This window comes from Caretta caretta, chromosome 1 (genome assembly GCF_965140235.1).
Source record: "Caretta caretta isolate rCarCar2 chromosome 1, rCarCar1.hap1, whole genome shotgun sequence".
In the NCBI taxonomy this organism is placed as follows: Eukaryota; Metazoa; Chordata; order Testudines; family Cheloniidae; genus Caretta; species Caretta caretta.
Genome location: NC_134206.1, coordinates 160921154 through 160936656, shown reverse-complemented (window position 1 = coordinate 160936656; position 15503 = coordinate 160921154). Strand labels below are relative to the sequence as shown.

The following is a 15503-nucleotide window of genomic DNA, read 5'->3' as shown; positions in this document are numbered from 1 at the left end:
CTTCTCTCTCTAGATATATATACAAACATACTTACACACACATCCAGCTTCTGCATTCAGGAAAACTACATGAGACTGTGAAAGTCTCGGGTTTTGGTGTTCTATCCTGGAGCATAGAGTGGGTTTATATAATAAAATAACTGGGATGCTTATTAAATGTGATCCCTGAATATTCTGAAGAACCTACATTTGGTGGTGATATGTGCTGCTGACTTTATTATGAGAAACATGCTCAGAGTCCTATACTGGTAGCCACTGTCACCCATTGCCACTCTTTTCTATGGAACTAATAGTACAGCTGGGCAGGAAATGATCTTCCCGTCCTGCTAGAGTTTTTCAGATTTTGAATGTTTTTCTGTCTCAAAACAGAATGAAAAATTGAAATCACAAAAAATTTTGTGAGTTGATAATCTAGAAAAAATACAGACTGGGTCAATCAAAACATTTCATTTTGAAAATGTCAGAACAGGACTTTGACAATTTTACTTTTTTTTTCATTTTTCAAAAATATATAGACAGAGAGATTGAAACCAACCCCTTCTCACTAAAAGTTTAGATTTCAAGTAACTGATATTTTCCCATGAAAAAGTATTTTGTTGGAAAATTCCTGACTGACTGTACCTAATAGCTTCTGGTTATGATAGGACAGATAATCCCACATGTTCTCTCAAAATTGGCCAATAGCTGTAGTGACTTTAAGAGGGTGAATTCGAAGGTGATCTTTTGGTTGCAGCCTGAGATTTCCATCGTTCTCACAAGCTCTTTGAGTCTTCTAATTCCTAACAATGACAAGCTAGACATGGCATGTACTATGGACTGCTTTTCAGTGACTGCCAAGGGTGAGACAGAATAAAGGTGAGTTGGGAGGAAAGAAAGACAACACCAAAACACTAAACACCACTTAAAGCTGTCCTTGTAATCAGACATTGGACCCCAAGCTCATTCCCTGGACAATAGGAGCTTAAAAACAGCATAGAGATAGTATGTTTCATGCTATGCAGGAAAGGGAGCGCTTTGTGGTATCCCTGTGGCTGCGTGAAAATATGTTGAAAGGTGGGAGAGGAGGGGCAACATTAACATGGAGAGGACAATTATACTGAGAGGACTAGGATGGGGAATAGAAGTTACTGATGGTAGAGAGTGTGGATCCAGAGTGGCTCCAGGAGTTCTCTCTCAGCAGGTGTGTAGCTGGCTATTTTTCTTCACAGTACCAGACACCTGGGAGGCTAAAGTGCTGTGAATGGTGCATTTGAAGGCTCTATCACCCCTGTGATAGCAGAGCTTTGCTCTGTACACAGGATTCCAACTCTGCAGTATACAGAGCCAAGCCACTAACGACTATGTCTAGCACCCAACGGTTTTGGGTGGACAAAAAGACGCTGCTGCCTAAACTTGTATACTCTCTAGACAATATGAGCAGAATGTTTTAAAATAAAAAAGTGCATTTGAAAAGAAAGACATGTGTATCCTTCTGGATCATCCGAGTCCCAAAAGCGGCATATGGCAACTATGCAATCATACAAAGTCAGGCATAGCAGATTAAGGCTGCCACATAAGGCCAAACTGGGCAGTATGTATCCACATCTGAGTATCCCTTTTGAACTTGAGTGAGTTAATAGCCCAGATTCTCAGCTGGTGCAAATTGGTGTAGTTCCATTGAAATCAACGGAGCTGTGCTGATGTACACTAGCTGGGGATCTGGCTCAATGGGTCTCTCTAATAAAGAATAGAGATTCATTGTTTCAATTAAGGTTTTATAATGTATCATTTCCAATAAAGAAATATGAAGGAAATAATTCAATCCCCATGCCATCAAATACAATAGCTTGTGAAAATGTAGTTTAAACCCAAGGAGGGAGAGAATTAGAAAATCTATTTTAATTTTTAATGATCAGTAAAATAAATCCACGGGTGAAGATGACACTTGGCTTATGAGTGGCTCCATTGAGAGTGAAAAGGGTAGGGGAAAATGCAATGAATTCTTAAAATAGGAAGTTTCTGCTCCACTTCTCATGGTGCCACAAGGATCTCTGAGAGGAACAATTACTTTTTCTGAAGGCTCATGGGGAGAAAAGCTGTGCAAAAACATAAATGATGCCACCTTAAAAGGAAGCGTCACTTCATATTCTCAGCTGGAACCTCTCTCATTTCCTAAGCTCAACAGCAGCTATGTCTGACCTCTGGTGTCTAAAATCAGCATTGATTATTACAAGAAATCCAAATCCAAACTAATTTTCTCTAGCCTGATTTCCTTATCACTTGGGTTACAGTTTAAATTTGCTACTTGGGAAGAAAATATTTTCTCAATTTCAGGGCTGCTAAAGATATTCTGGATTCATGGACATATATATCAGAGCTGGTAACCCATATTTAAGTGATGAATGGCCACAATGTGCCTTTATCAATAATATGGGACATACCAGGCCACTGATTTAAGGAAACCTTCATAGAATACAAGGTTTGGAAGGGACCTCAGGAGGTCATCTAGTCCAACCCCTGCTCAAAGCAGAACCAATCCCCAATTTTTGCCCCAGATCCCTAAATGCCCCCCAAGGATTGAACTCACAACCCTAGGTTTAGCAGGTCAATGCTCAAACCACTGAGCTATCCCTCCCCCAATATGAGCAGATTTTACTTCCTACTGATGTAAAAACAAAAACGACATGATATAACCCAATAATAATAAAAAAGTAGGAGGCTTGATGGTAAGGTAAAGACACTCAAGAATAAGTTTATTACTGAAGATCAGTATACTTGGTCCTTAATTTAAGTAGAGATGACCGACCACAAGTAGAAGATATGAGCTCTCCAGATCTGAACTCTCCCAAAAATGTCAGATATTTACTACCAGAGTTTGTAGAAAGAGCAGCCAGCAGCATCGTTCAGATGCTAACTTCCTCAAAGTTCAGGGGTGTTTGGCTCCAGGGCTTCAGTTTGGACCATTTCTAATTTTAACTCTCTCACTATCCTAGCAAAGATCTGTATCAGAATTAAAATAACTGCAGTGAAGCTAGTGCAAGATATGAAATAGTGACATTATCTACATACATATCTACGTATCTTAAATGAGATTCCCTGTTGAAGAATTAAACAGTAGGGGCATTGAGCTGATTCTTGCAATATCTGAAAAGTTTGGGCTTACTGATTTAGGGCCAGATACTGCTTAACACCTCTGTGGCTTTGCAGGGAGGAGAAGGGTTGAAGGAGCCCCCTCTTGAACCAGGCACAGTCATAGAATCATAGAATCATAGAATATCAGGGTTGGAAGGGACCTCAGGAGATCATCTAGTCCAACCCCCTGCTCAAAGCAGGACCAATCCCCAATTAAATCATCCCAGCCAGGGCTTTGTCAAGCCTGACCTTAAAAACTTCTAAGGAAGGAGATTCTACCACCTCCCTAGGTAACGCATTCCAGTGTTTCACCACCCTCCTAGTGAAAAAGTTTTTCCTAATATCCAACCTAAACCTCCCCCACTGCAACTTGAGACCATTACTCCTTGTCCTATCCTCTTCTACCACTGAGAATAGTCTAGAACCATCCTCTCTGGAACCACCTCTCAGGTAGTTGAAAGCAGCTATCAAATCCCCCCTCATTCTTCTCTTCTGCAGACTAAACAATCCCAGTTCCCTCAGCCTCTCCTCATCCACTGTCACCCCTAGGTCCTTTTCTGCAGAACTGCTGCCTAGCCATTCGGTCCCTAGTCTGTAGCTGTGCATTGGGTTCTTCCGTCCTAAGTGCAGGACCCTGCACTTATCCTTATTGAACCTCATCAGATTTCTTTTGGCCCAATCCTCCAATTTGTCTAGGTCCCTCTGTATCCTATCCCTGCCCTCTAGCGTATCTACCACTCCTCCCAGTTTAGTATCATCCCCAAATTTGCTGAGAGTGCAATCCACACCATCCTCCAGATCATTTATGAAGATATTGAACAAAACCGGCCCCAGAACTGACCCCTGGGGCACTCCACTTGACACCAGCTGCCAACTAGACATGGAGCCATTGATCACTACCCATTGAGCCCGACAATCTAGCCAACTTTCTACCCACCTTATAGTGCATTCATCCAGCCCATACTTCCTTAACTTGCTGACAAGAATACTGTGGGAGACCGTGTCAAAAGCTTTGCTAAAGTCAAGAAACAATACATCCACTGCTTTCCCTTTATCCACAGAACCAGTAATCTCATCATAGAAGGCGATGAGATTAGTCAGGCATGACCTTCCCTTGGTGAATCCCTGCTGACTGTTCCTGATCACTTTCCTCTCATGTAAGTGCTGCAGGATTGATTCTTTGAGGACCTGCTCCATGATTTTTCCGGGGACTGAGGTGAGGCTGACCGGCCTGTAGTTCCCAGGATCCTCCTTCTTCCCTTTTCTAAAGATTGGCACTACATTAGCCTTTTTCCAGTCACCTGGGACTTCCCCCGTTCGCCACGAGTTTTCAAAGATAATGGCCAATGGCTCTGCAATCACAGCTGCCAATTCCTTTAGCACTCTCGGATGCAACTCGTCCGGCCCCATGGACTTGTGCATGTCCAGCTTTTCTAAATAGTCCCTAACCACCTCTTTCTCCACAGAGGACTGGCCATCTATTCCCCATGTTGTGATGCCCAGCGCAGCAGTCTGGGAGCTGACCTTGTTCGTGAAGACAGAGGCAAAAAAAGCATTGAGTACATTAGCTTTTTCCACATCCTCCGTCAATACGTTGCCTCCCTCATTCATTAAGGGGCCCACACTTTCCTTGGCTTTCTTCTTGTTGCCAACATACCTGAAGAAACCCTTCTTGTTACTCTTGACATCTCTCGCTAGCTGCAGCTCCAGGTGCGATTTGGCCCTTCTGATTTCATTCCTACATGCCCGAGCAATATTTTTATACTCTTCCCTGGTCATATGTCCAACCTTCCACTTCTTGTAAGCTTCTTTTTTATGTTTAAGATCCGCTAGGATTTCACCGTTAAGCCAAGCTGGTCGCCTGCCATATTTACTATTCTTTTGACACATCGGGATGGTTTGTCCCTGTAACCTCAACAGGGATTCCTTGAAATACAGCCAGCTCTCCTGGACTCCTTTTCCCTTCATGTTAGTCTCCCAGGGGATCCTACCCATCCGTTCCCTGAAGGAGTCGAAGTCTGCTTTCCTGAAGTCCAGGGTCCGTATCCTGCTGTTTACCTTTCTCAGTCACTGCCTCTGTGCTTTTCAGACTGTGGAGACTGCTCACTCTATGCGTCCCAGGGAGCAAGACACCCAAAAGGAGTCAGGGAGAAGGGAGAGACATGACCGAGCCCCTCCATCATAAAACTGGCCAGCACACATTGGGTAGTGTGCTCTACTCTCCCTGAAGGGACATAGCAGCAGGTGTTCTCCCTCTATACTCTGAGGAGCTCTGAGAGGAATTCTGCCTCCCTGAGACAGAATTCTTCCTGAGCTCCCCTGGAGCAGCATGTTCCACTCTTGGTATGGGGGCTGAGCCCTCAATGCTAGGTCACTGGAATGGAATATTTACTCAAACATTGCCACATTGGCTCTCCTGTCACCTCAAATGCAAAAGTCCTTTGAGAACATATTACTGTGTTTTACAATTTTAAAATAATTTTAGACATTTCTTGAAGCCAGAGACACATCTATAGCAACTTCAAGTTCACGGCATTTTGGAGTGCCACAACAAGAAGGTTGGTGGTGACTGGATGTCTAACATAGTGAATGTCAGTGAAAATAAGGTAGGATCAAAGGCTAAAATAGGGAAAGAACAAGTTAAAAATTACTTAGACAAGTTAGAGGTCTTCAAGTCACCAGGGCCTGATGAAATGCATCCTAGAATACTCAAGAAGCTGACTGAGAAGATATCTGAGCCATTACAGATTATCTTTGAAAAGTCATGGAAGATGGGAGAGGTTCCAGAAGACTGGAAAAGGGCAAATATCATGCCAATCTATAAAAAGGGAAATAAGGACAACCGGGGAAATTCCAGACCAGTCATCTTAACTTCTGTACGTGAAAGATAATGGAGCAAATAATTAAGCAATCAGTTTGCAAATATCTAGAAGATAATGAGGTGATAAGTAACAGTCAGAATGGATTTGTCAAAAACAAATCATGTCAAACCAACCTGATAGCTTTCTTTGACAGGGTAACAAGCCTTGTGGATAGAGGAGAAGCGGTAGACGTGGTATATCTTGACTTGAGTAAAGCTTTTGATATGGTCTCACATGACCTTCTCATAAACAAACTAGGGAAATGCAAACTAGATGGAGCTACTATAAGGTAGGTCCAAAACTGATTGGAAAACTGTTCCCAGAGAGTAGTTATCAGTGGTTCACAGTCATGCTGAAAGGGCATAATGAGTGGGATCCTGCAGGGATCAGTTCTGGGTCCAGTTCTGTTCAATATCTTCATCAATGATTTAGATATTGGCATAGACAGTACACTTATAAAGTTTGTAGACGATACCAAGCTGGGAGGGGTTGCAAGTGCTTTGGAGGATAGGATTAAAATTCAAAATGATCTGGACAAACTGGAGAAATGGTCTGAAGTAAACAGGATGGAATTCAATAAGGACAAATGCAAAGTACCGCACTTAGGGAGGAACAATCAGTTGCACACGTACAAAATGGGAAATGACTGCCTAGGAAGGAGTACTGCGGAAAGGGATCTGGGGGTCATAGTGGACCACAAGCTAAATATGAGTCAACAGTGTAACACTGTTGCAAAAAAAAGCAAACATCATTCTGGGATGTATTAGCAAGAGTGTTGTAAGCAAGACACGGGAAGTAATTCTTCTGCTCTAATCCGCACTGATTAGGCCTCAACTGGAGTACTGTGTCCAGTTTTGGGCACCACATTTCAGGAAAGATGTGGACAAATTGGAGAAAGTCCAGAGAAGAGCAACAAAAATGATTAAAGGTCTAGAAAACATGACCTATGAGGGAAGATTGAAAAAAACTGGGTTTGTTTAGTCTGGAAAAGAGAAGACTGAGGGGGGACATGATAACAGTTTTCAGGTACATAAAAGGTTGTTACAAGAGGAGGGAGAAAAATTGTTCTTCTTAACCTCTGAAGATAGGACAAGAAGCAATGGGTGAAAATGGCAGCAAGAAAGGTTTAGGTTGGACATTAGGAGAAACTTCCTAACTGTCAGGGTGGTTAAGCACTGGAATAAATTGCTTAAGGAGGTTGTGGAATCCCCATCATTGGAGATTTTTAAGAGCAGGTTGGACAAACACCTGTCAGGGATGGTCTAGATAATACTTAGTCCTGCCATGAGTGCAGGGGACTGAACTAGAGGACCTCTCGAGGTCCCTTCCAGTCCTATGATTCTATGATTCTACTTCCTCTGACTCAATGTACTGATGGCCCAAACATATAGTCTTACAAAATGATTTAAAAGGATTTCAGTGTCTTTTGGGGTGTGGCTAAGACATAGAGTGGGAAGCAGCATCTCAAGGCAGTTTCAGACAGAGTAATTGCGGCTGATGAACTAAAGGAGTTTCCGGTGTTGTGGTAACTGTGTTGGTCCTAGAATATCAGAGAGACAAGGGGGCTGAAGCAATGACTTTTATTGGACCAACTTCTTTTCGTGAGAGAGACGAGCTCTTGAAAAATAAATGAACTTGAAAAATAAAAGATAAAGGTAAAAATATTCCCTCAGCCACCTTGTCTCTCTAAAGGAGTTAAAACATAGCTGCTTCTACTGAGTTCTGGAAGTAGAACTACATTTATGAATCATAAGACATGCTCCTGCTTTTGCTGTTAATCCATCTTTGATCAAAGTAATAAAAGGAACTATGTAAATATTGAAAAGAAAAACAAGCCTGAGAACAAATAGCCTGAGTAGAGCTGAGTGAATAATGAAAAGAAATATACATTAAGGGCATGCATTGTAGGGTGGCTCTGCCTGGAGTGCCCTCTTGTAGCAGACTGTGACAGAACAGGCACAACTGCCTCAGTTTCCCTTCTCAGGCAACCCAAAACCTCCATGACAGTCTCTTGCCTAATAAGGTCTCTCTTTGGGACCAGTTTATTACAAAAATATAGTGCAAATAGCCCTTAACAACAGTCCCCAAACAGTCCATTTATCACCCAAGTGCAGACAGTCCCTTAAAACCCCAAGACATCTAGTTTCTCAACATCTCACATACCACACTGCAGTATCTGCCATCACTCCTGGGCTCTTCTTCAGTTCACTTTCGTCCTTTAACCAGGTCAGCCTCCCTAGACCTTCCAGCTGGGATATAATCCACTCTTCCCAGCAGGAACACTCTTCCCCCAGCCACTCTGATGGGAGTTCATCCTCATTAGGAGGGCACCACCGCTCCTCCTGTTCAGTTAACTTTTCATATCCCACACAGGACAGCAGATGGGCCCTTCCATTGCTCACCTGGCTCCAGCTCTACACCACAGCGATGTCAGCAGGTAAGCCCTACACTGCTCCCTTGCCTTCAGCCCGTAGCTTTGGCTCTCTGGCTTAGAAGTCAGCAGGCAACACCCTCTCTTGCTCTCTGGCCTCCAGCCCTAGCTCGCTGGTTTAGGAAGACCAGCCTGCAAACCCAACTTGCTGCTCTCCTGCTTTCAGCCTTCCCCCAGAAATCTCCTACAGCTTCCTTCAAGCACCTCCAGTCTTTTGGTCCCTGACAGCTCTCACCTGCCCTTTCCCTCATTAACTCCTCCAGGCAACTCCCATTTTATATGGGCCAGGTGACCTCTTAAGACCCAGTTAGGAGGCAGCTGATGAGTCACATGTGCGTAGCCTCTTCCTTCTTAAAGGCCCAGTGCCACCCTGCAATAGCCTGATCCTCATTTGCTGTGAGGTCCCTTGACACCACTCCATCAGTGTAAAGTGACATTAAAGTGGGGGTAAATTTCAGAACCAACCCCTTAATACTTGGTTTGATTAACTGAATAGAATTCTTCAATGAATGAAAGTCAGTAGGGGTTGGACACCCCCTCCCTTACGCACTTCTGTAAATCCTCGTCCATATCAATTTTACTAATATTTATGCATTATCTATAAATTGGATGAATAATAAAGAAAAAAGTTATTGACTCATTTATTTGAAAAAAAATCACAAATGTCACTGAAGAAATGATTGAACTAATATTATTCCATCAGCTCTGTGCCTCTGTCTCTGTGCCTCACACTCCTATCTCTGCCAAAACATCCCTGACCTCTTGAGAACAGATTTTCAAAGGCATTAAAGTGCTCAAAGATGCAGCTAGGTGCTTAGTGGAATTTTCAAAAGTGCCTAAGCAGGTTAGGCTCCTACCTTCTACTGATTTAGAAAGTCTATCTCAAGGATAATTCAAAAACAGTAACATGTCAAAGTTGTTAAATAGACTACTGTTACATTAAAAAAAATATACTAACATAATTAAAATTAATCACGTGCTCAGATGCTTTGCTGAACTGGGGCCTTAATGCTTAACCTGGCCATAAAAGGAATGAATAAATAGAAATGCCCATTTTTTTTTAAATTGGGCACATAGCACCGAACATGTGCTCACAACTCAAGAGCTATGCATGCAAAACCCAGTTTGTGCATGCACTCTGGGTTTTGTACACACATTGCTTTGAAAATCTGGGCCAAATCAAGCAGTCTCCTATCACGTCAGGCTGGCTATGGAGAATTTCTTAGTTCTTACCATCCTCTTTAGTGCGGGTGAAAATTTGTTCACTCCTGACTCCATCTCCAGCTCGTGTGAATGCCAAAACCTGGATGCTGTAGTTGGTGTATTTTTCCAGGCCATCAAGCTCTAGTGAGGGCTGTGTAGTAGTGACATTTTTAATCTCTCCCAGCTCTAGGGAACAAAAAGTGAACCAAGTTATTGGCAATGCTATTCTTCTCTTAATCATATGTGTCTATCTTGGTATGAAAATAAAAGGGGAATCTTCTGATTAAAGAATATTCACTCATGAAAGAGAAAGAATATTTTGTGATTATAAAATAGATACCTTAAATGCTCACACTAATCAATACTATAAAATAGAGCAGATGGGAAAAAATGACAACATTTGAAATTTTTATGTCAGTTCCATTTCACATGATTAACAGCAAACTTGTTTTTAACTTTATAATTTATTTGGCCTTTTTTTTAAAATTGAAATTTTAAGCAAAAATATCAAAACCACTGTCAAAATGGTTATTGAAATTTCGCATTTACTGAGAAACAGCTTTTCGGTAAATGAAATATTTCTATAATGGTACTGACAATACTTACAATTTAAAAATTGGTAATAATGATGCAACATTTTCCCCTCAAAATAAAAACATTAGAAAAAGTCAACAATTTTTACAACAGTTTTCGTGTCTGAAAAAAGCCAACAAACAACGCTTTTTGTCTGAAAAATTTTGCCCAGCTCTACTGTAAAGAACACAATGGTCAGAAGCATTAGTTAACAATAGACTTAAATGAGGTAAAACCAAATTCACTTGCATGGAGAGATGTGGCTCATCACATAAACCTCAATGTATTAAGCTGGGAAGTGTTCATGTGCAAAAATGCTTTAAAAGAACAACTAGAACAGAAAATATAGCTAACAAAATAAGGACATTCAAAGTTAAAATTTCAGGTCCAATAGCTGCGTTTTGCAGGGTATAGTAGGCTATACTGTAATGTAGCTTTTCAGCAGTGTAGGGCCTAATCCAAAGCCTACTGAAATCAATGAAAAAAAATTACCTTGTCTTGAATCAGGACTGCATATTTTCTCATCTTTATTTTTCATTCACCAATGAGTAGTCACCGTACCTCAAAAAATTTCTGACTTGAGCATTATCACTAGTAATAGTGAGCCTCTGGGTTACATTCTGTCCTCATTTACAACTGCGCAACCTCATGTTTGAACAGGTGTAACTAGCAGAGGACAGAACTTGGCAAGACAGTTGGAATTTAATTAAGTATTTCTATTGATGGGTACACACACTAGAATATAATCCAGCTCATTCTGCCAGAGCTGAGGCAGCTCTGCACTGCTAGCAAGCGTTTAAAAAAAGAGTTAAAATGTATTGTTCACTAAAGTCCACAAAAAGGAAACAAATATTGAGGTGATATCATGATAAATTGCAGAATGTGATAAATGCATGCACACTTGACCACCTCACTTGTTCTCTCCCCACTAATCCACTTCCCTTAGGATCTATGTTAACATTCCAAACATCTGAGCACTTCAAATACATGTGGGGGGAAAAAAGCTGCCCCAAACCTGTTTCCTTCCTTCACCCTAATTGTGGAGGCAAAAGCACATTGTCAGCACATTATTAAAAAAATATACAGGGAGCAAATCTATTGAGGAGGATGGTGTTATGTTTACAGTGTCACTACTTAGTGTACACACACACTTCACTATGTAATTTTTGTTTCAAATCACATGGAGATGAAAAGTGCTAGTGTCAGATAAACTGCAACTTGTTTATTCTCCAAAATGGTTGAAATAACTTCAAGCCATTTACTAATTACAAAACAGAAATCCCCTCAAAAGCCAATCACTGAAGACAAGTCCATAATACAAATGATTTGAGAGGTAATTCTGTTGACCTTAAGAAAAAGAAATGCCAGGTAGGTTTCTTTTCACCCCCTGAAAACAAGAACCCTTTGAGTAGTTCAAAAAATATATTTTTAAAAACGGTTGTGACATTTAAACAAGGATTCCTGTGTTTAATGTTGTTCTTCCTGGATGAATAATCAGATAACAAGTATTTTGATAATGCTGCTAAAACTAGCAATGTAATCTTTAAAGGAAAGGCAGTAGCTTCATCTCTGAGGAGGTAAAGAGGAACTGATGATACTCCCACACTTGCCAAAATTCTCTTTTGAACACGTGTGTATTCATAAATAGTTTTGTAACAACCTATCAACAACTCAAAGCTCTCTACAAAATGATTCAGACACAGATGTATGATGCTCTGTGTAAAATGAAGATGAAAGAAAATTTAGTTTTCTGATATGCTTTTCACACCAGAGGACAAAATGATATTAACTGCCATGATCTGCCTGTTATCCTGTCATTGCTATTGGCAAACACCTGATAGGTTGGTTAAAGCTGCTTACCTCCATCCAAGAGATTAGCCCAGTAAATAACTCTGAATCCCTGTAGAATCCCATTCAGGGCTTCTTTGGCAAGTGTAGACCAGGAAATGGAGATAGTTTCTGGTGATGTAGCAGTGGCTTGGACATTCCCTGGTGGGCAACTGGGCACTGGAATGAGATATTCACCAATTTTAGCTCTAGATAACTTCTGTGGACAAGTAAAACTGTACTCTTAAGAGATTACAGTCACCAATGTGAAACTGAATGCTTAAAATGCACACATATATTTTTTTCAAAATTCATTGGAGACACAAATTAAATAACAATCATTCCCACTTCTTGGAAGAGTCCCTTTCTACTACATTTTCAATTTTCATCACTTAAGCAAAATCCATTATTTGAACCTGAATTTCTACTTTGCTACTGATGGAACTGCTTGGTTACGGCTACGTTTGTTTTTGAGAGTACAGTTCACTTCCCAGAAATGTCTTTGGACCCACTCCTTCTCCCTCACTGACTTGCCCTTCATTAGGATTTTCCCTTGCTACTAAAAGGAAAATAAATTCTAGAGCTGATTAAAATATACATAAAAATGGATTTTTTGAATATATTTGAGATTTTTCTAAATCAAAATTTACAGTTTTTTGAAAAATTTCAACCCCTTTTCCCAAAAATTTAGAACATTTTCAAATTTTCAATCAGTTTTAACAAATTTATATTTAGTAATTCCTGTTTCAAATGCAATACTTGTTAATCTATCGATTTGCCTTCTTGATTTATCTTATCCCCAATTCCCATAATGACTTCACAGTGATGTTACAAAAATGTTCCCAAGAAAAAACCCATATGTGCCAGATAAAGCAGAAAAACTTTACACCTGTTGCAGTAGTAAAAACATGCATGTTTAAGTGAATTGTCTTCCATCATGCTATACTCTGTCTAGTACAAACAGGATTTGCAGTAAATGTAAAACACCAGAATTCTCTGAAGCGTATGCCTCAAACACTGTAATACTCAAGAACGTACAAATGTGTTACTCTGTTTAACATACATAAGGTCAGATTCTCAGTTGGTGTAAACTGACATTGACTTTAGTGGATTTATGCCAATTTAAATTGCTAAAAATCTGCCTTTTGATATCTTCCTTGGTTGCTTGTGTTAGAATTTACTTTTATACTGTTTTAAAGTATCAACGTCCTCTCTATAGTATATGGAATAACTCTTTCTTCCACTAGAGGACTCTCTATCATTATTTGAGAAATGCTCTTCTGTGTGGTTTAGAAAAATAATTCTGAATTACTTTTCTCAATGGACAGCCTGAAATATACAGAACGTGCCAGTGACTTTTCTTTTATTAGTTTGGACATTCTTGGAAAAACTCATGTCTCATTTTAGGCTGGCAAATTATGTTACTGCATAAACACAGCTCTGGGTTTCACAGCAGACTTCTCTGAAAAAAATAGTTACTTCAGTTTTAGGATTTTTACTTTAAGAGATATCAAACCACACTATGATCCTATGTTGAGAGCATGAAATTGGCAACCGAGTCAATATCAAAACAAGGGTGTTTCTAAGAAAGGGTACATTCTAAATCAAGTTCTCTCACAACTGGAGATGTTATTAAATCAGAATAGTCATATTTCTTAAACTGAACTATATTGTATAGCTAGCAATTTGAAATTTGTACACAACACGCAGGCTGATTTGTTCCCTCCCACCTGTCTATAATATAACTATTGTTTCCCAATGTAACCATTCTATTATCCACTATATAATGAACACTAATCAGGCAGTAGATACAATTAGGTCAACATATCCATCCATGGGAATAAAAGGCCTGATAAAGAAATCATAAAATGTGTGCAATGGTATATATGATATTTGCTTGCCTAGGACCTACCATCCTCTAGGGTAGTGGTGATGATTTCCTGAGAAGAAGGTCCTATTCCAGCCCGGTTACATGCCTGTACTACCATGCCATACTGGGTGAATTTTTTCAGGTTATCCAGGGTATAAACTTCACTATCTCCAGTGGTGTCAATACTGATGATGTTGAACTGGAAATTGCCCCCTGCACTGTACTCTCGGTAGCCTATCTGGTATCCACGAATAATTCCATTTTGCAAGTGCTTCTTTGGAGCCTGAACAGGATAGGAAATATTATATGTTAAGAATATATGTGGAAATGCAAATAAATTCTGTCCCTTAAGCACTTTTAACTGCACAGAAAGTCAACGATTTCTTTAAATGAACACCACTCTATTTTTAAGTAATAAACTGAGGGAGTCACTGTTCATCAGGCAACAACTCTTTACTATGCTAAACAAATTTCAGGCCAAGTTGTCTATTACCCAGGATATAATCATCCAGTTAAAAAGAATTCCAGACTGTTATTTTACTAAAATGCCTAATGGTGAAATATTTTTGAGACCTCATTTAGATTTGGAAGTTTTTCCTGGATAAATCAAGACATTGAGGCAGCCATGTCTGTTGTGGGCACATAGATGAACTTTGAAGGCAGTAGTGAATCAGAATGTAGGAATTTCTACACTGAATGGCTATTGAAACAAGTGTTTGGTATCCAATGTTAAAAAATGTGCCCAGGAAATGTATTGTACACTTTAGTTCTGAGTCACCATATAAGATTCCTGCACTCTGACTGACAGATCTTTCCATTTCAGTAGACTGTAGTATAAAATACAGTATAAAATAAAATAAGCATTGTTAACTTGGTGAGAAAGTCTATTAGTAACAGAAATGTTTGTTATGTTTCCACTTACACAGATGCTGAAATTTGTTGAACTACTGAAATTTGCCTGTAAAAATGTTCTCATCTAATGCACTGGGTGCATATACAATTATTGTAAAAATTACAACTACTACTTAGGGTCCATGTACAAAAACTAATACACACACAGATCCCATCAGACTACCCAAACAAGCTCTCCCTCTACCATCAGCACACCATACTGAAGTCTATAACCAGATTTCCTAGAGTAACAGGATTTCATTTTCAGATGCCTTGTTTATTTTCCACTGCATTTGGTTTCCAAAAAAGGAGACGAAGCTACAGGCAGGAATCTTTTCTTAGGACAAGAGTATACTTCAATTCCCCCAGTAACAACAAATTTTCTAAGACAGTGGTTGCCTCCTCATTTACTGTTTCAATGTGGACCTTTAGGTAATAAGAAGTAGTAAAGACAAATATACATTGCCTAATCACTAAGCCCAAATCCTCACTGATTTCAGCAAAAGTATGCAAAAGAAATGCAGAATCAGGGCCTAAGTTCATACATGAGACCTCAGGTGGGACTAGAACCATGCTTTCTGATATATAATAGACCAGTTATTTTTCTTGGTTTCCTGAATAACTGTTCTGTTGGGTGATTGAAGACATTTCTTTAAAAAGTCACATCTTATAAAAAATGCATTAGCTGCCAGTGTGGCATCATAGTCTCAATACATTTACAGTTTGTTGCTCATTA

The 15503-nt window shown here is 39.9% G+C and overlaps 1 protein-coding gene across 3 annotated transcripts in view; it reads right to left on the bottom strand.

Annotated features, from left to right (window-relative positions):
* DSCAM (DS cell adhesion molecule) overlaps nucleotides 1–15503 on the bottom strand; it is a 645287-nt gene that overhangs the window by 110913 nt on the left and 518871 nt on the right. For all 3 annotated transcript variants that reach the window (XM_048866321.2, XM_048866302.2, XM_075132665.1), the window contains 3 exons: nucleotides 13919–14159; nucleotides 12040–12186; nucleotides 9637–9792 (listed from right to left, as the gene is read on the bottom strand). In XM_048866321.2, the coding sequence (XP_048722278.1) occupies nucleotides 9637–9792; nucleotides 12040–12186; nucleotides 13919–14159 (544 nt within the window). The remainder of the gene's footprint in view (nucleotides 1–9636; nucleotides 9793–12039; nucleotides 12187–13918; nucleotides 14160–15503) is intronic.